This window comes from Excalfactoria chinensis, chromosome 4, assembly GCF_039878825.1.
Source record: "Excalfactoria chinensis isolate bCotChi1 chromosome 4, bCotChi1.hap2, whole genome shotgun sequence".
Lineage (NCBI taxonomy): Eukaryota > Metazoa > Chordata > Aves > Galliformes > Phasianidae > Excalfactoria > Excalfactoria chinensis.
Genome location: NC_092828.1, coordinates 5,409,511 through 5,422,719, shown reverse-complemented (window position 1 = coordinate 5,422,719; position 13,209 = coordinate 5,409,511). Strand labels below are relative to the sequence as shown.

General features: G+C 43.0%; 1 protein-coding gene and 1 non-coding gene across 2 annotated transcripts in view; both read left to right on the top strand.

The window, feature by feature from the left end:
- PTCD3 (pentatricopeptide repeat domain 3) overlaps positions 1–13,209 on the top strand; it is a 14,387-nt gene extending 1,178 nt beyond the window's left edge. Inside the window, exons 3-24 of the mRNA XM_072335547.1 lie at positions 840–879; positions 1,225–1,270; positions 1,813–1,881; positions 2,487–2,591; positions 2,757–2,880; positions 3,512–3,630; positions 4,340–4,413; positions 4,681–4,768; positions 4,864–4,924; positions 5,208–5,290; positions 5,952–6,096; positions 6,599–6,649; positions 6,996–7,079; positions 7,409–7,437; positions 7,906–8,009; positions 8,795–8,873; positions 8,961–9,051; positions 9,463–9,548; positions 10,166–10,314; positions 10,990–11,031; positions 11,908–12,066; positions 12,793–13,209. Coding sequence (XP_072191648.1) covers positions 840–879; positions 1,225–1,270; positions 1,813–1,881; positions 2,487–2,591; positions 2,757–2,880; positions 3,512–3,630; positions 4,340–4,413; positions 4,681–4,768; positions 4,864–4,924; positions 5,208–5,290; positions 5,952–6,096; positions 6,599–6,649; positions 6,996–7,079; positions 7,409–7,437; positions 7,906–8,009; positions 8,795–8,873; positions 8,961–9,051; positions 9,463–9,548; positions 10,166–10,314; positions 10,990–11,031; positions 11,908–12,066; positions 12,793–12,856 — 1,892 coding nt within the window. The 3' untranslated portion in view covers positions 12,857–13,209. The remainder of the gene's footprint in view (positions 1–839; positions 880–1,224; positions 1,271–1,812; positions 1,882–2,486; positions 2,592–2,756; positions 2,881–3,511; positions 3,631–4,339; positions 4,414–4,680; positions 4,769–4,863; positions 4,925–5,207; positions 5,291–5,951; positions 6,097–6,598; positions 6,650–6,995; positions 7,080–7,408; positions 7,438–7,905; positions 8,010–8,794; positions 8,874–8,960; positions 9,052–9,462; positions 9,549–10,165; positions 10,315–10,989; positions 11,032–11,907; positions 12,067–12,792) is intronic.
- LOC140252336 (small nucleolar RNA SNORD94) lies at positions 4,999–5,141 on the top strand. Its single transcript, XR_011903617.1, has one exon. It is a non-coding gene; the product is annotated as a small nucleolar RNA SNORD94 (small nucleolar RNA).

Sequence of the window (13,209 nt, the reverse complement as noted above, 5' to 3'; positions counted from 1 at the left end):
CAACATCCAATGACAAGGAGTTGATCTTTTTAGTTCTGAGAGTCCAGAGTGGAATGAGACAATCTGGAGCTTAAGCTGGAAGATACAGGATAAGGATGATTAAGGAAGACATGGAGGTACTGGAGCAGGTCCAGAGACGGGCAGTGAGGCTTGTGAAGGGCTTGGAGAATCAGCCTTACGAGGAGAGGCTGAGGAAGCTGGGGCTGTTTAGTCTGGGGAAAAGGAGGCTGAGGGGAGACATTATTGTGCTCTTCCAGTACCTGAAAGGTGTTTATAGTGAGAGTGGGGCAAGTCTCTTCTCACTGGTGACAAGTGACAGGACGAGGGGAAATGGCCTCAAGTTGCACCAGGGCAAGTTTAAGTTGGATATTAGGAAACACTTCTTTACAGAAAAAGTAGTTAAGTACTGGAATAGGCTTCCTAGGGAGGTGGTTGAGTCACCATCCCTGGATGTGTTTAAGAGCCGTTTGTATGTGGTACTCAGGGATATGATTTAGGAGAGGGTTGTTAGAGTTAGGGTACTATGGTTAGGCTGCTGTTGAACTTGATGATCTTCAGGGTCTTTTCCAACCTGGGTAATTCTATGATTCTAAGGAAACTTTATGAGTAAGAGGATAGATCTTCCTGAGGTAGAAGAAAACTCAGAGTTCTGATCCTGTCTACACACAGGACTTCTACCTCCAGCCTTTTCTGTTATCTGATCTAGTGGTCTATATCAGACTGTGGTTTTGAAGACTTTGATTAAATACTTTTGAATATACTAGCTCAAATCATCGGTTTTCTTTAGGTCATGGTTTTCTATTAGTTTCTAATAACGATTTTAATATTGTTTCTTGTAGGCACTCAAGAAGAAATTGTGCTTCCACGAAGGAAAACTTGGTGGGTTTGTAGTGTGGGAACATGTCATGGCCTGGAAAAAAAATCATTGCTTGACAGCTAAATTTAATCTTGTCTTTGAATGAGATTGGAACTTGGTTGTAACAAAAGACAACCTTCCGTTGCTAACTAATGAAAGAGGGTTTCTATTTCTGAGGAAAAAAGTGTTGTTTATGTTGGTTTTTATTAGTATGTCATTGGAAGGTGTTGAATAAGAGAAAACATGTTGCTCTATTCTTGGACTTGAACTGAAAATCTTTACAAACCTGTACTTATGATGCCTAGAATCCAATAGGTAACATTAAAAGTCTGCAACCTTGTATTAATGAAAGCTTGTTTTACACCTAGGGATAAACTAGCAGTTCTCCAAACGTTGGCTTCTACTGTAAAAAGGGTGAGTAGTTTTGTTGTGATCATGCATAGGGGTTCATTTGTGCATCATCGGAGTGACACTACCTGAAGGGTCACTCTGACGGGTCTGACTGCTACCTTAGCCTGAAACAGAAGGCAGAACTTATACATCAGGTTTGGTATTTTTGACAGTTTCACTTTTCCTCAGCTCACTCTTGCTCAGCTACCTGTGAAAGCTGTGCATTTTAATCAGGCTTTTGCTAAAATCAGGAGGAAGTTTCTGCAAATCAACTCAGGACTCCTGAGAATGTTAAGAGGTGGTGACCTTACTTTCTTTGCACTCAGTGCTTGCCCTGTTACAGTAAAGACCCTTTTGTGGTTGCTTTGTTAACCCACATATACGTGAAGAATGCAGATGCTTTTGAAACAGTTTCCAAATAGCTGAACCCATTCTGAGTCTGGTATTCTTGTAGAATGCAAATAAGGTGGTACTTACGTAAGCACTATGGACAGCTCTACCATGTCATGAGCACTGTGCCTGAGTACATAACTATAAGTCTCAGTCCTGGGTTCTCCTTCCAACAGGATCCTACTGCTGCTCATTATATGTTCCAGGATGACCCTTACCTTATGCCAAGAAATGCAGCCACTGCTGTGAGTATTTCCTGTAAAATCCTTCAGCTTTCTGATTGGAATCCTACAGTAATTCTTTAGGCTAGGCATTTAGCCCATTGTAGCTGTATTTGTATCTGTTGTGTATAGAAAGTGAACAAGCGCTACATAGAGATTTTGTGTTCACAGTTTAGTTAAGTTGAATTCTATGTGATTTAAAACCAAATAGTTACTGGGATGCATGTTACTACACAGACAGCATGTGATTAATTTAACCATCCTAGTCAACCTCTGGGAATTTTAGCTTTATCAATGAACAGCTGGCTGGATGGAAGGTGGATGGTGCCAGCGAATGTAGGCGTAAAGTAGGAAGAAACTTCCTCATGCTATATATCTGAGAGAGAATCTTGAGCTTGAGGTACTGATGTGAGATTTAAGGTATCTAATTCATGGCTAAGTAATAGGAGTATACTACAGTGTAATTTAAGGAACAGACATCCTTACTGTGTTATAATAAAGAGTTGAAGAAAAGGCACGAGGTTCATTTGGTCCCATTGGAACCCTCTATGTTATGGAAACTGTTTTTCCTCCCTCGGCCTTTTAGTTACATGCTTCACCAAACTCTTGTTCTCTTTTTTCCTATGCAGCGTCTGCTTTCATTGTCAAAAGAGTCCGGGAGAAATGCTGCAAAATATATTATTAAGGAATATCCTCATTTTTTTGACAAGATTCTTGCTGAACCAAACATACCAGTAAGCTTTTTGCTGTTTGTTTTCATTGTATTTGTGTGTTGTCAGGTAGTGAAATCCACTGTAAGACTGGGCCAAAAACTAATGTAAACAGTTGGTTTTGTTAATTGCTAGTGTTTGTAATGATGAGATTGGAGCATATGCTTGACTTGTACTCTCTGCTTTTAGAGTCTGATGCCTGAGATATGTACACCTCAGATTGAAGGTGTGAATGAGGAAGCTCTGAAAGAGCGCGTCAACCTCCGAATGGTGAAAGCTTCAGTGGACCTGTTTGATCAGCTCCTACAAGCAGGTATGGTCATTGCCTGCCAGGTTCCAGGATGAAGCTCTGCTTAAATCATGCAAAAACATGTTTTAGTAGCTGGCCCAGGCTAATGTCAGATAGTCACCTTGAATGAGAAACGTAGAGGTAGCTTGTTCATGTGTTGCCACTTTTCTGCCTGAATTTGTCTACAAGGGAGCAGAATTTGATCCAAGCATGAAGAGGTAGAATTCTCTCTTTGCACAGTGTAACTAACACCAGAGGAAATCTAGGTTTTGTATGGAGGCAATTTCATGACTGTGTTACTCATTTGTCAGTTTTAAATTTGTATCATATCACCTAGTAGACTCAAAGCAAGCTGTAGTCAGGAAAAGCACTTGACATTTCACTTGTTCGCAGTTTAAGCCGCCAGCTGCTATTCCCTTCTCCCACTTGGTCAGAAAAACTCATTCAGTGAGACTAACAAATACTCAAGTCCACTGCTGAAGTTGTCTTCTACTATAAATAGCTTCATTAAGGTGTTAATTTTGTACCTCTGTCTCACAGAATTGCTAGGCAGCTTCTCTGTCAGAAGAGAAAATAGTAATCTGCTGTGGATGTGCATTGAATAGTAATGTTTTTTCATTTCTTTGTGACTGCTGTGTATCTTTATTCTCTGTAGGTACTCCTGTATCACTGGAGACCACTAACAGCCTTTTAGATTTGTTATGCTTTTATGGGGATGGAGAATCTACTCAGGAAAAGGAATCTGAAGAAAAAGAGGATTTGGAAGAATCAGAGGTATGAAAAAGCTGTTGAGCTCTATTTCCCTCTTTCTTAAGTTGCAAGAGAGTATAAGGGTGATTTCAAGGTTTTTGCCCTGTGACCATTTACCTGGAAGATGGTATGAGGCAGGTCAGATGCAGTCAGCATCTCCTAGAAATACTGCAGTTATAAAATCCTGTGTCTGACCTACCAGCAAAAGCTGAACCTAATAACAGGAACAACCTTGTATTGACTAGGTTTGCTGAACTGTGTTTAAATACCTGCCAGATTTGGTTTTGTCATTTGCTTCCAAAGACTTCTCTAATGAAGATCAACATGTTCACTGGATTTCAGTTTGAATCTTAACTGAGTTTTAATAAAGTTGAGGGCTTCTTGTTGTTGGATCTTGGATCAGTTCCTGGATGCAGCAGTAGATGTGTTTGGCAGTATCTGTCCCTGGGATGACTGTTGAGAAAGGGTTTTATACTTATTATGATGTAATTTTTCCCTTCCACTCCACAAATGCATTTAATTCATCTTGTATTTTTGGTAACAAACAGTATTCTTAGTATCATTATCGCTTCTTAAACATCATAGTCTAAATAATTTTATTGCGACTCATTCAGAATATTCATCTTCAGTAGCATATAAATTGCTGCTGCACTTCTGTAACTAAGACACGTCATTTGATGTTTAACTGCAACTTTGGATTCTGAGAAACTCATCTCTGCAAAAATCTCTTCAGGTGAATGCTTCAGAGCAGGAGACTCCAAAGAGACCTCCCCAGAGAGGATCGCACCCATCTGCCTCTAGATGGAGGTATGAAAAGCATTGCCAGTATTCCTGTTGCTAGAGGGCTGTGCACTCACATTGTCATTATAAAAATGAAATCAAGACTTATTAGCAGTCCATATTTGCAGATATTAATCTGTATATCTGCATTGGATAATGTTTTGAAGTATCGATGGAGATCTAGAAAGTGATTATGGAATAGTTCAGAGGGTGAGGATGAATGTATTTGAGTGGCAGCCCTAAAGATATCTTTCATTGAGTTCATTTAACATTGAGCTCGTGTGTTGATTCCAGGGAGAACAACAATGCTGAAAGGATATTTAAGATAATGCCCGAGAGGAACGCACACTCCTATTGCACAATGATCCGTGGGATGGTGAAGGTAAAATGCTCTTTAGTGCTAGGAGGGCCTTTTTCAGCTTGTGAAATCTCACATGCAGAGATGGTTTATTTGTTTGGTTCATTTGTTTTTTCCAGCATGGGGCTTCTGCTAAAGCTTATGACATGTACACAGACTTGCTGAATGACAGGCACAAGGGTAAGCATCTCCTGTTTTGAATGATGGTTTTCTAAGTAGAAGAAAGGAGTTGTGGGTATGTGAATATTTCTGTCATGGCAGTGATGATTGGCGCAGGGGTACGGACCTCAGCTAGATCATGGGAGCTGAGTGCAAACTGTTGGTGTCAGTGCAGCTGGCGTGTGGCTGGCTCACTGGAAACAGGTTTGCATGAGAACTTCGCCAAAGACTGAGCCATGTTACAACAAGTAGTTCTCCACAGAATATAGTTGTCAATTAAGAGGAATTATGTTATGCTTTCCAGCTGATGTGCACACCTTCAATGCACTGATAACAGCAGTCCCATTTCTGAAGGACAGGTTCCTGGAAAGATGGGAATTAATCAAGGTAAGCAGGTAAAGGAAAGGGCTTATAGTGCAGGGACTGGGTCTGTGTTGTAAGTGTGCTGTTGTTCAGAGACTGATGCTGAAAATGAGCTTTGTAAGAAGGTAGCAGTATCTGCTGCGAAGGAATTAGTGCTGGTTTAAATACAAGCTGGCTGTTAAGGAGTGAACAGTGTACTAAATCTAACTGTCCTTGCAGAACAGTTTGTCTTCTGAGAACATTCTGATCCAAGCCAGTAAGAAGTTGGGAAATTATGATCATAAAATCATAGAATATAATGGGAGGTTTAAAAAACTAGGTTAAAAGCTCCTCTTTGACTTGTGATTGATTGTATTGGAAATGGAATTTAGAGGAGTAGTAACATTAGTGATTCCAGTACTAACAGGAAAGCATCAGTGAGGAAGATTAGTTAGTAAGCTTAACAGTTTCTTTGCTATTCTGGTCAGAAGTCTCAAAGCTCTGATGTGATGTCATTTAATAGTCTTTTCTCAGTCAAATAATTAAAGGTGAGGTAGTGCTTCCTGTAGTGGTTACTTGAGATAGTGTTGTTCACTTGCAGACTATGAAAAGGATTAGACTGGGGAAATATATCTCTGCCTCCTTGAGTGCTGATAAACTGTGATCCATCATGTGTGAAGCACTAAGGGTTTACTTTTCTTTTAAGATGTTCTTGACTCACATGGCTCAGCAGGAAGTGCAACCAAATGTGAGAACTTTTAATGCTGTACTGAAGACTCTGAGAAGATGTGGTGGCGTAGGCAGGAGTATGGCTGTGCCGGTAATGAAGGAGATGGAAGCACTTGAAATTGGTAAGAGAACCAGAATGCCACAGCCAGAATAAAGCGTTTGGATGCTGTAGCCTCTTAAATTAGGACCATGTTTATTGTTAACCTAGTTACATCTAGGTCTTCAAGGACAAGTGGGCGTGCAGTGGGCAGGTAGTATTTGCACAACTGATTTGATGTGTGGTAGAGGGTGATTTGCTCAAATAACACCTTGCTGATACACTAAAGGCATGTAGAGTAGAAAACTAGGTACAAAACATTACTGCTGTTAAATTAGAGCAGGGAATCTTGGCCACATGTCCCTAAGCAATATGATACTCCAGCTGATTATCCGCTCTTAGACATTGTCTCTTCCAGTTGTAATGTTTGTAAATGAGGTTTGGTCCATCATTAGGGTGAAAGGGAGAGGGGTGATTGAGTAAATTACAAATAGTGCCTGACTAGAAGGTGTAGAGAATGTGAATCAGAGCTTGTGCATAAGCTCAGTCAAAATTGTCATGCTAATTTCAATCTTTTTGCTTTTCAGAGCCTAGCCTTGCAACGTATGATCATCTTCTCTCTATATTTTATAGAACTGGTATGTGCAGTATTACCTTGTTTGCAAGTAACGTGTGGTTTAAGTGCTTTCCAGATGCAATGGATGAGAGAAGTTGATTTATGACCTCACATAAAGCTTTATGTGTGAAGCCCTAACATTGTTAACTGCTCTGATTCCACTTGAGTGAACAAAACGCTACAGAGTAGAATTACTTCTTCAAGAGAGGAAAGAATCCTTCTGCTATGTTTGATAACTGCAGAAACTGAAAAGAAAACCTATTTTCTTGAGTTGATAAAGGCTGTTCAGTCTTTGTGGAGGAGATTCTGTACCAACAAAGTTCATAGTACAGCTGAGGTGTGATATTACTTATTTGTTTGTCCCACAGTTGATCTTGCCCCATCAAGCATCATCTCCGAGGTGCTGGATGATGTTGAAAAGAGGAGCTTCACTCCCCAGGACCCTGATGATGGTATGAATTTCAGTCTGTCTGACAGTCAGGTGTTAGAGGGGCAGTTGTAATGGCTTGGACAGCTGTGGGTGTGCTGAAGAGGTGTGTGATGTACCTCAACACCTGTCTCGGTTGCACATGTTCTCTGCCATAGGTCAAACAAGAACGTAGCTTTTGTAAAGCTGCCCAGGCCCAAACAGATCATTTGTATTGCTATATTGTCAAATTTAGCTGCACGTTCAGTTTCTAATTGAACATGCTGTGTCTGTCCCTCAGGAGGGTGGGTTAGTGGGTTGCTGTGTGTCTTATTGAAAGCTGGAAACTAACAGGCGTCATGTTTTCCCTTTCAGCCAGATTTTTTATCAGTGCCATGCAGGTGGTAAGTAACTCATCCCCGCTGGATTGTCAATGAGTTCACCAGCCTGTCATGATAGATTTAGCTCTCAGCGTCATTCCCTTTTTCACCTGTGTCCATCACCTTCTGCAACCCTCCTGCATAATCCTGTGGTTTTTCATTTGATATTTCTCAGTTGCTAACTTGCCTGATGGTGCATTTCTTGGTACAAAGCGCTACACAGCTGCCTGTGTTCTGTGCCTGCCTCCTGCTTCTAGCAGCAGTAAGCCACCTCCACACAGTATAGCTCACAGAGCAGCTTTGGCTTTTGCCCACAGAGAGAGACACTCATTTGTCCCAAGTAAGAAAAGTGCTTAGCAGTCACTGCGCTGAATTGCATTCCATTAAGGACGTTTGCTGTCAGACTGTTACTGGTCTGTGTGAAAGCGAGTCTTGGAAGAAAGTGTTAAGTGTTACACTTGGTAGCTTTAACACCTGACTCGTTTCTTGCAGTGCTGTGATCTTAAGGATATCAAGCTTGCCTATCGTTTAAATAAAGCAATGGAGAAGGGAGACAATTGGAAGTTCTTGGACATGGATCGCTTAAATTTGTACTGGTGAGTGAAGTGCAGTTAAAACATTCAGCGTCTTGAGTGTTGTGATCAATTGGAGTACAAACAGATTTGAACGTTGTGCAGGAGGATGCTTTGTTAAATATCACTTATTGTGTGTGCAGTTTGGGAACTGGATGACAAAGAAGCTGTTAGGAACAGCCGTAGCTAGGATTTATTTTTGGTTTATGGCCTTTCCCAAACTGAAATAAAGTGTCTTGGAGCACAGTGAGTTCATGAGTTCAGAAATGTCAGAGGGCCAAATGTATAAAGTATGTCAGATAAGCATCAGGCTGTTTAAGGTGATACCTCCTTAGTCCCTCTTGCATTATAAGAGAGCTGTTCCTGCTCAGAAGGACAGAGAGGGAACAGTAGAAGGTTGCAGGTCCTGCCCTTCCATCTCCTCAGTTTGGCTTAATCTCCATCCAACATTACGCCATCCAGCTGAATCTTTTACAGTCCTGTTTTCCACTTAGGATGGCAGTTTAGGAGACCACAACAAAAGGTGGCTGTATCTCTGTTGTATGTAGAGATCACAGAGCACCAGATGTATTCAGGCACTAAACTTCCAGGCAGTTTTGCCATTTGACTGTAATCGTGGCATCTGAATCACCTTTGCTAATGTAATTAAGTGCTGCAGTCATGGAACGTAATTAACTAGTGTGCTGATCTGAAGAAAAGCATACTAAGACATTGTAGCTGGAGATGCTCCTGTAAGTTCATTAAAATAATATTCTGGCCCTTCTTGTGATCCAATTGTTACCTAATTAGAGCTGTTTTCCCTCTTGTAGGTCAAAATTCTTTTCGTTGTTGTGTATGATGGAACAAATCGATGTCGTGTTGAAATGGTACAAAGAAATGAGCCCTTCGGTGAGTGTTTCCTGCTGTAAGCTTTAAAGCTTTACAACAGAGAACCGGTACAGTTACAGTCCACTGAAGTGATTCTTCCTTCATCAGCTCTTCTATCCGAGTCCTAAAAACATCTTAGACCTCCTCCAAGCCCTGGATGCAGCCAACCACTTGGAAGTGATCCCTTCGGTCTGGGAAGGTTGGTGGGAGCCACGTGGCTACATGGGGATATGAGCTGGGAGCAGTGCACAGGGGGAGGTGTTGGGGAGTACTTGGAGGTGCTCAGAAGAGCTGTGGTCAGATGCTTTGGCAAGGAGGATGTTATTCCTGAGTGCAGAATGGAGGTTAATGAGGCAGAGAAAGTCTCTGCTATCAGTTCTGCCCAATCAGAGATCGTGGCTGTGCCATGTTTAAATGCCAGTAAGAATTAGATGTCATTGTCTTGGGAAATGGAATGCTTACAGGGTAACAGTAGCTTAAGCAACTGCCCAGGTTTAACTTGTGTAAATTCTTTGCCTGTTCTTTACTTTTTAAGCTGGGGAGACAAGAATGCAGATATGGTTTTAGCGTATAGAAAATATCCTACTAACTGCTGTCTTTATCTCAACAGATATGAAACAGCTGGGGTTTAATAAGAGACGAGATCTGCTGGAAGAACTTCTGTCCTTGATGAGCAGGGATCAGCACCCTGCAGAGGTAAGGAAGCCCAGTAACAGAAGAGTAAAAGATGTCTTCCCATTTCTGTGCATGACACACAGACTGTTGCTGTGCTTTGAGCTGTCTTACTGTCCCTGTTTCTTTGAGATCTGGTTGCTGCGTGTGTGCTATTACACGTTTCCAGATCTGTCAGAGTTTATTCAGATCTGCAGAGCTCTTCAGATTGTCTTCAGTACAAAAAGAAACCTCAGAGCAGGGGATTACTCCCACACCTGGGTTTGGAAGAGGAATCCATCAGTGAAGGTTGTTGAGTGAGAACATTACACATCCCTAGGGATGCCTGTGGCAGCATTCAGGGATTTTTGCCAAAGATGTCACTGCAGGAATCCTCCTCATCCCGACAAACCAGTTAAAGGTTTATGTCTCTAAACACAGCTCTCCTGACCAGAGTTGTTTTGAAGCCTGACCTGTGGGAGCCGTTGTCCTGACAGAAGAGAGAGGGTTTTTATCTGCCAAGATCAATTGCTGTTAATTTGCAGAACTAAATCATGCTGGGGCACACATACGGTGTCTGTAGAGGATGTAGGAGGAATGGCACTGAAGTGGATCACATTGATTGCAGAGATTTTAGCATTGACAGTGTGATCCTTTCACAGGTCCAACTGGCATTTGCCAAGTGTGCAGAAGATATCAAAGCAGTCCACGAGCAATCCGGGAGAGATCAGGCCCCACTGGAATGGACAGGCAGTGCGCTGGGCAGTATCACTGTGGTGTTTTCCAAGGCTGGCAGAACCCAGGACGCGTGGTACGTGTGTGGCTGTCAGGAGCTCTTTGGTGATGCTGTAACTCGGGTGTAGTCAGAAAATCCAAATCTCAATGGCTGATCCTCTAGGAATGCTAGTGCACATAAAGGGATGCGGGTCAGTCCTGCTGGGAATGTTAGTGGGCTTTTTTCTTCATTTTCTTGTTCATTTTTGATACCAAACTGTAGCCGTTTGTCTTAAAAAATGGTTGGAAGTAAGCACAGTAAGCCTGGCATAGAGCACTGTCTCCTTGCTTGTGGCAAGGTAGGACTTCCTATCACTTTAATAAGAACGGCTGATTTTCTACAGCTTCCCATTCCCTAATTTTTAGAACTCTTCACCAAACTCCTGAAGAGCTTAAATGGGATAATTAAATCCTTAATTAGCCCCGTGTCTAATTAAAACTGAAGGGAATATTTTTAGAACTCCCAATTTAAAGTAAACTCGTCGCCAGTCACTCTTGTCGTTTGCTCTGTAGCATTTAAAGGTGTTCTGTGTTGCCGGTCAGTGATGTTAGGTGGCACGTGATGCATCTGTAAGCATATGGCATGGGATGTGCTGGAGCTAAGGGCTGTCTCTAGGAAATAGAACTCACCTGTGTTTCATCTAGGCCTTGTCCCAGAGGTCTAACACCTGTATATATATGTCTTTTTGTTTTTGATTTTCCTTTTGAACAGGAGCATGATGGAGCGTTTCCAGCAAATCAATAGGATTCCCACGTGAGTACATCTGGGTTCTGACTTCGTGTACCCTTTTGTCTGAGATCTTGCACTTCTGTTATGACTGCTAATAGTGGACCAGATCTGAGGGCAGCTGTTAACAGCACTTTGTGCTTGCCCTTTTCTGCAGGCTTCTGCTAGCCTGGAAGGAAGACCTAAGGCTGCTAGGTCCTTTCAGAGCCCCTATCTCAGTTTGGGGAGTAGAGAAAGGAATTGTACCATGGGATTGTACCATGGTTGGTAGTTCATGGGTTGTGAATGTGAAAGGAAAGTGGTTTCCATGTTGTTAGAAATGGATCTCAAGGCTCTCTGGTTGTAGTATTCCCTGCTTTCCTGCAGCACCAGCTGTGAACACTTGCTTGCTTCTTGCTGAAAGGCAACAAATGTGCAGCAACTGTCACAGGTACAAAGGAGCAGAGCCAGCACTATGACATGCAGTGGAGCTGGAGGAGCAGAGCTCCCTGTGCCCATTGATGTCACAGCAGCCTCTGGCAGAGACATGCTGGCCTGGGATTTTAATCACTGTTCTGTACCTCTGCTATCCACAGCGTAGGCCTCATGTGGGGGCTGCAAAGGGGGAAGGGTTACGTAGGCTGTTGTAAAGGTGGGGTCTTCATCCTGGGCAGTGAGCTGCTACCATCTATTTTTGTGCAGTACTGCTTTCTGTAAGGATAGTTGTTCCAAAGCGCATCATGTTGGTATGGGGTGAAAGCTGAGGTGCGTTTCTAACAGCTCTGGCAGGAGCAGAATTGGGCTGGTTATGTCATCTGAAACATATCACCTCCCTTCCCACCCTAAGGCAGCTGCATGCATTGAGCCAATGGCCGCCTCACCTGGGGCCCTGTGAGCCACCACCCTTTGCCTTTGCTGTTACAGTGACCTGGTGATGGATGAGTTCTTGAACTGTGCGAAACAAACCAATTCCCCAGAGGAGGCCATTAAGCTGGTGAAGCTGGCAGCATCCCTTGGTCTTCCTTCATCGCAGAAGCTTAAAAGCAGAATAGAGAAGGAATTTGAACTCTCTGAAAACCAGAAGTAAGTTGGACTGCTTTATGGTATTGCTGTAGGGGTAGAGTAGGCAGGGTGTTAGAGGGATAATTCCTGTGCAAAGGCTTCTCTGCTAGCACAGCTAAGAGAACTTGCTTTCAGAATGATGTGCTTTTGTACTGACTGCTTCATCCACACCTCAACAAATAACCCCTTAATGATGCCTGGAAGGGAACGAACGTGACCTTTCACTGAGTGGCGTTATGGGTAACCCCACAGATCTGTCACCACTTTTCCTCTCCAGTATCTTTTCTGAGCAAGCTCTGGCCTCTGAAAACACACTGATTTCAGGCGCATTAAAGCAGGGAAGTGGTGCAGAGCCACCAGTGCATTTCACAGGTTCTGAGGCTTGTGCTCAACCCTCAGTGCATTCTGTTGACCACTGCAGTTTGTTGCTGAGCCTCTGTGGGCACGCTCAAAGGACAGGCCTCACCTGCTCCTACCCAGCCAATGAGTAGAAGTTCCTGCAGCTTTGACAGCTGGCCCCCCAGTTTGGGTAACTAAAGTCTGCTTTGCCATAAAGAGATGGGTGTGCTTGGACCAAATGCTGAGTAGACCTGTCCATTGTGACAATAGGTATCAGCAGCCCATAGTGGGCCCCCATTCTCTTTGGAGCAGGGTTTACCCCGTGTTTTGGATATCTTGGTTCAAGCAAAAGGTTCCAAAGGTTTTTTTTTCAACATATTTTTTTACTCAACTGTTTAAACTTTGCAGGAGGACGCTGGAGAGCATCCAGTCGGACAGCGACAGCAGTGACAGCGACAGTGACCGAGAATAGCTGTCCTCCCTGCCTTGGGAAAAGCTGGAGTGCTCCGGTGAGACACGTGCTGCTTTCTGGGGCTGCTGAGCAGTGCAGCTCGTTGGCAGCTCAAGCAGCATCTCTCTGGGGCCTCCTGGGACTTAAACCTGCATTGAGTTTAATTCCTTCCATACTGACTTCACTTAAGTATGAAGTTTAGTCTGCATGTAAATGCTGTAAGTAATGGTTGTCTGTGGTGTTATTTCTCATCCATTTGGTGCTGGGACGGGCTTTGGAATGTAGAGGAAAAGCTGCCACTTGTTTCAGCCTCTGTACAGCTGGATGCTGCATGTAATAAATGGCTGTTGCTAAAGACAGCTGAATTCTGGTAA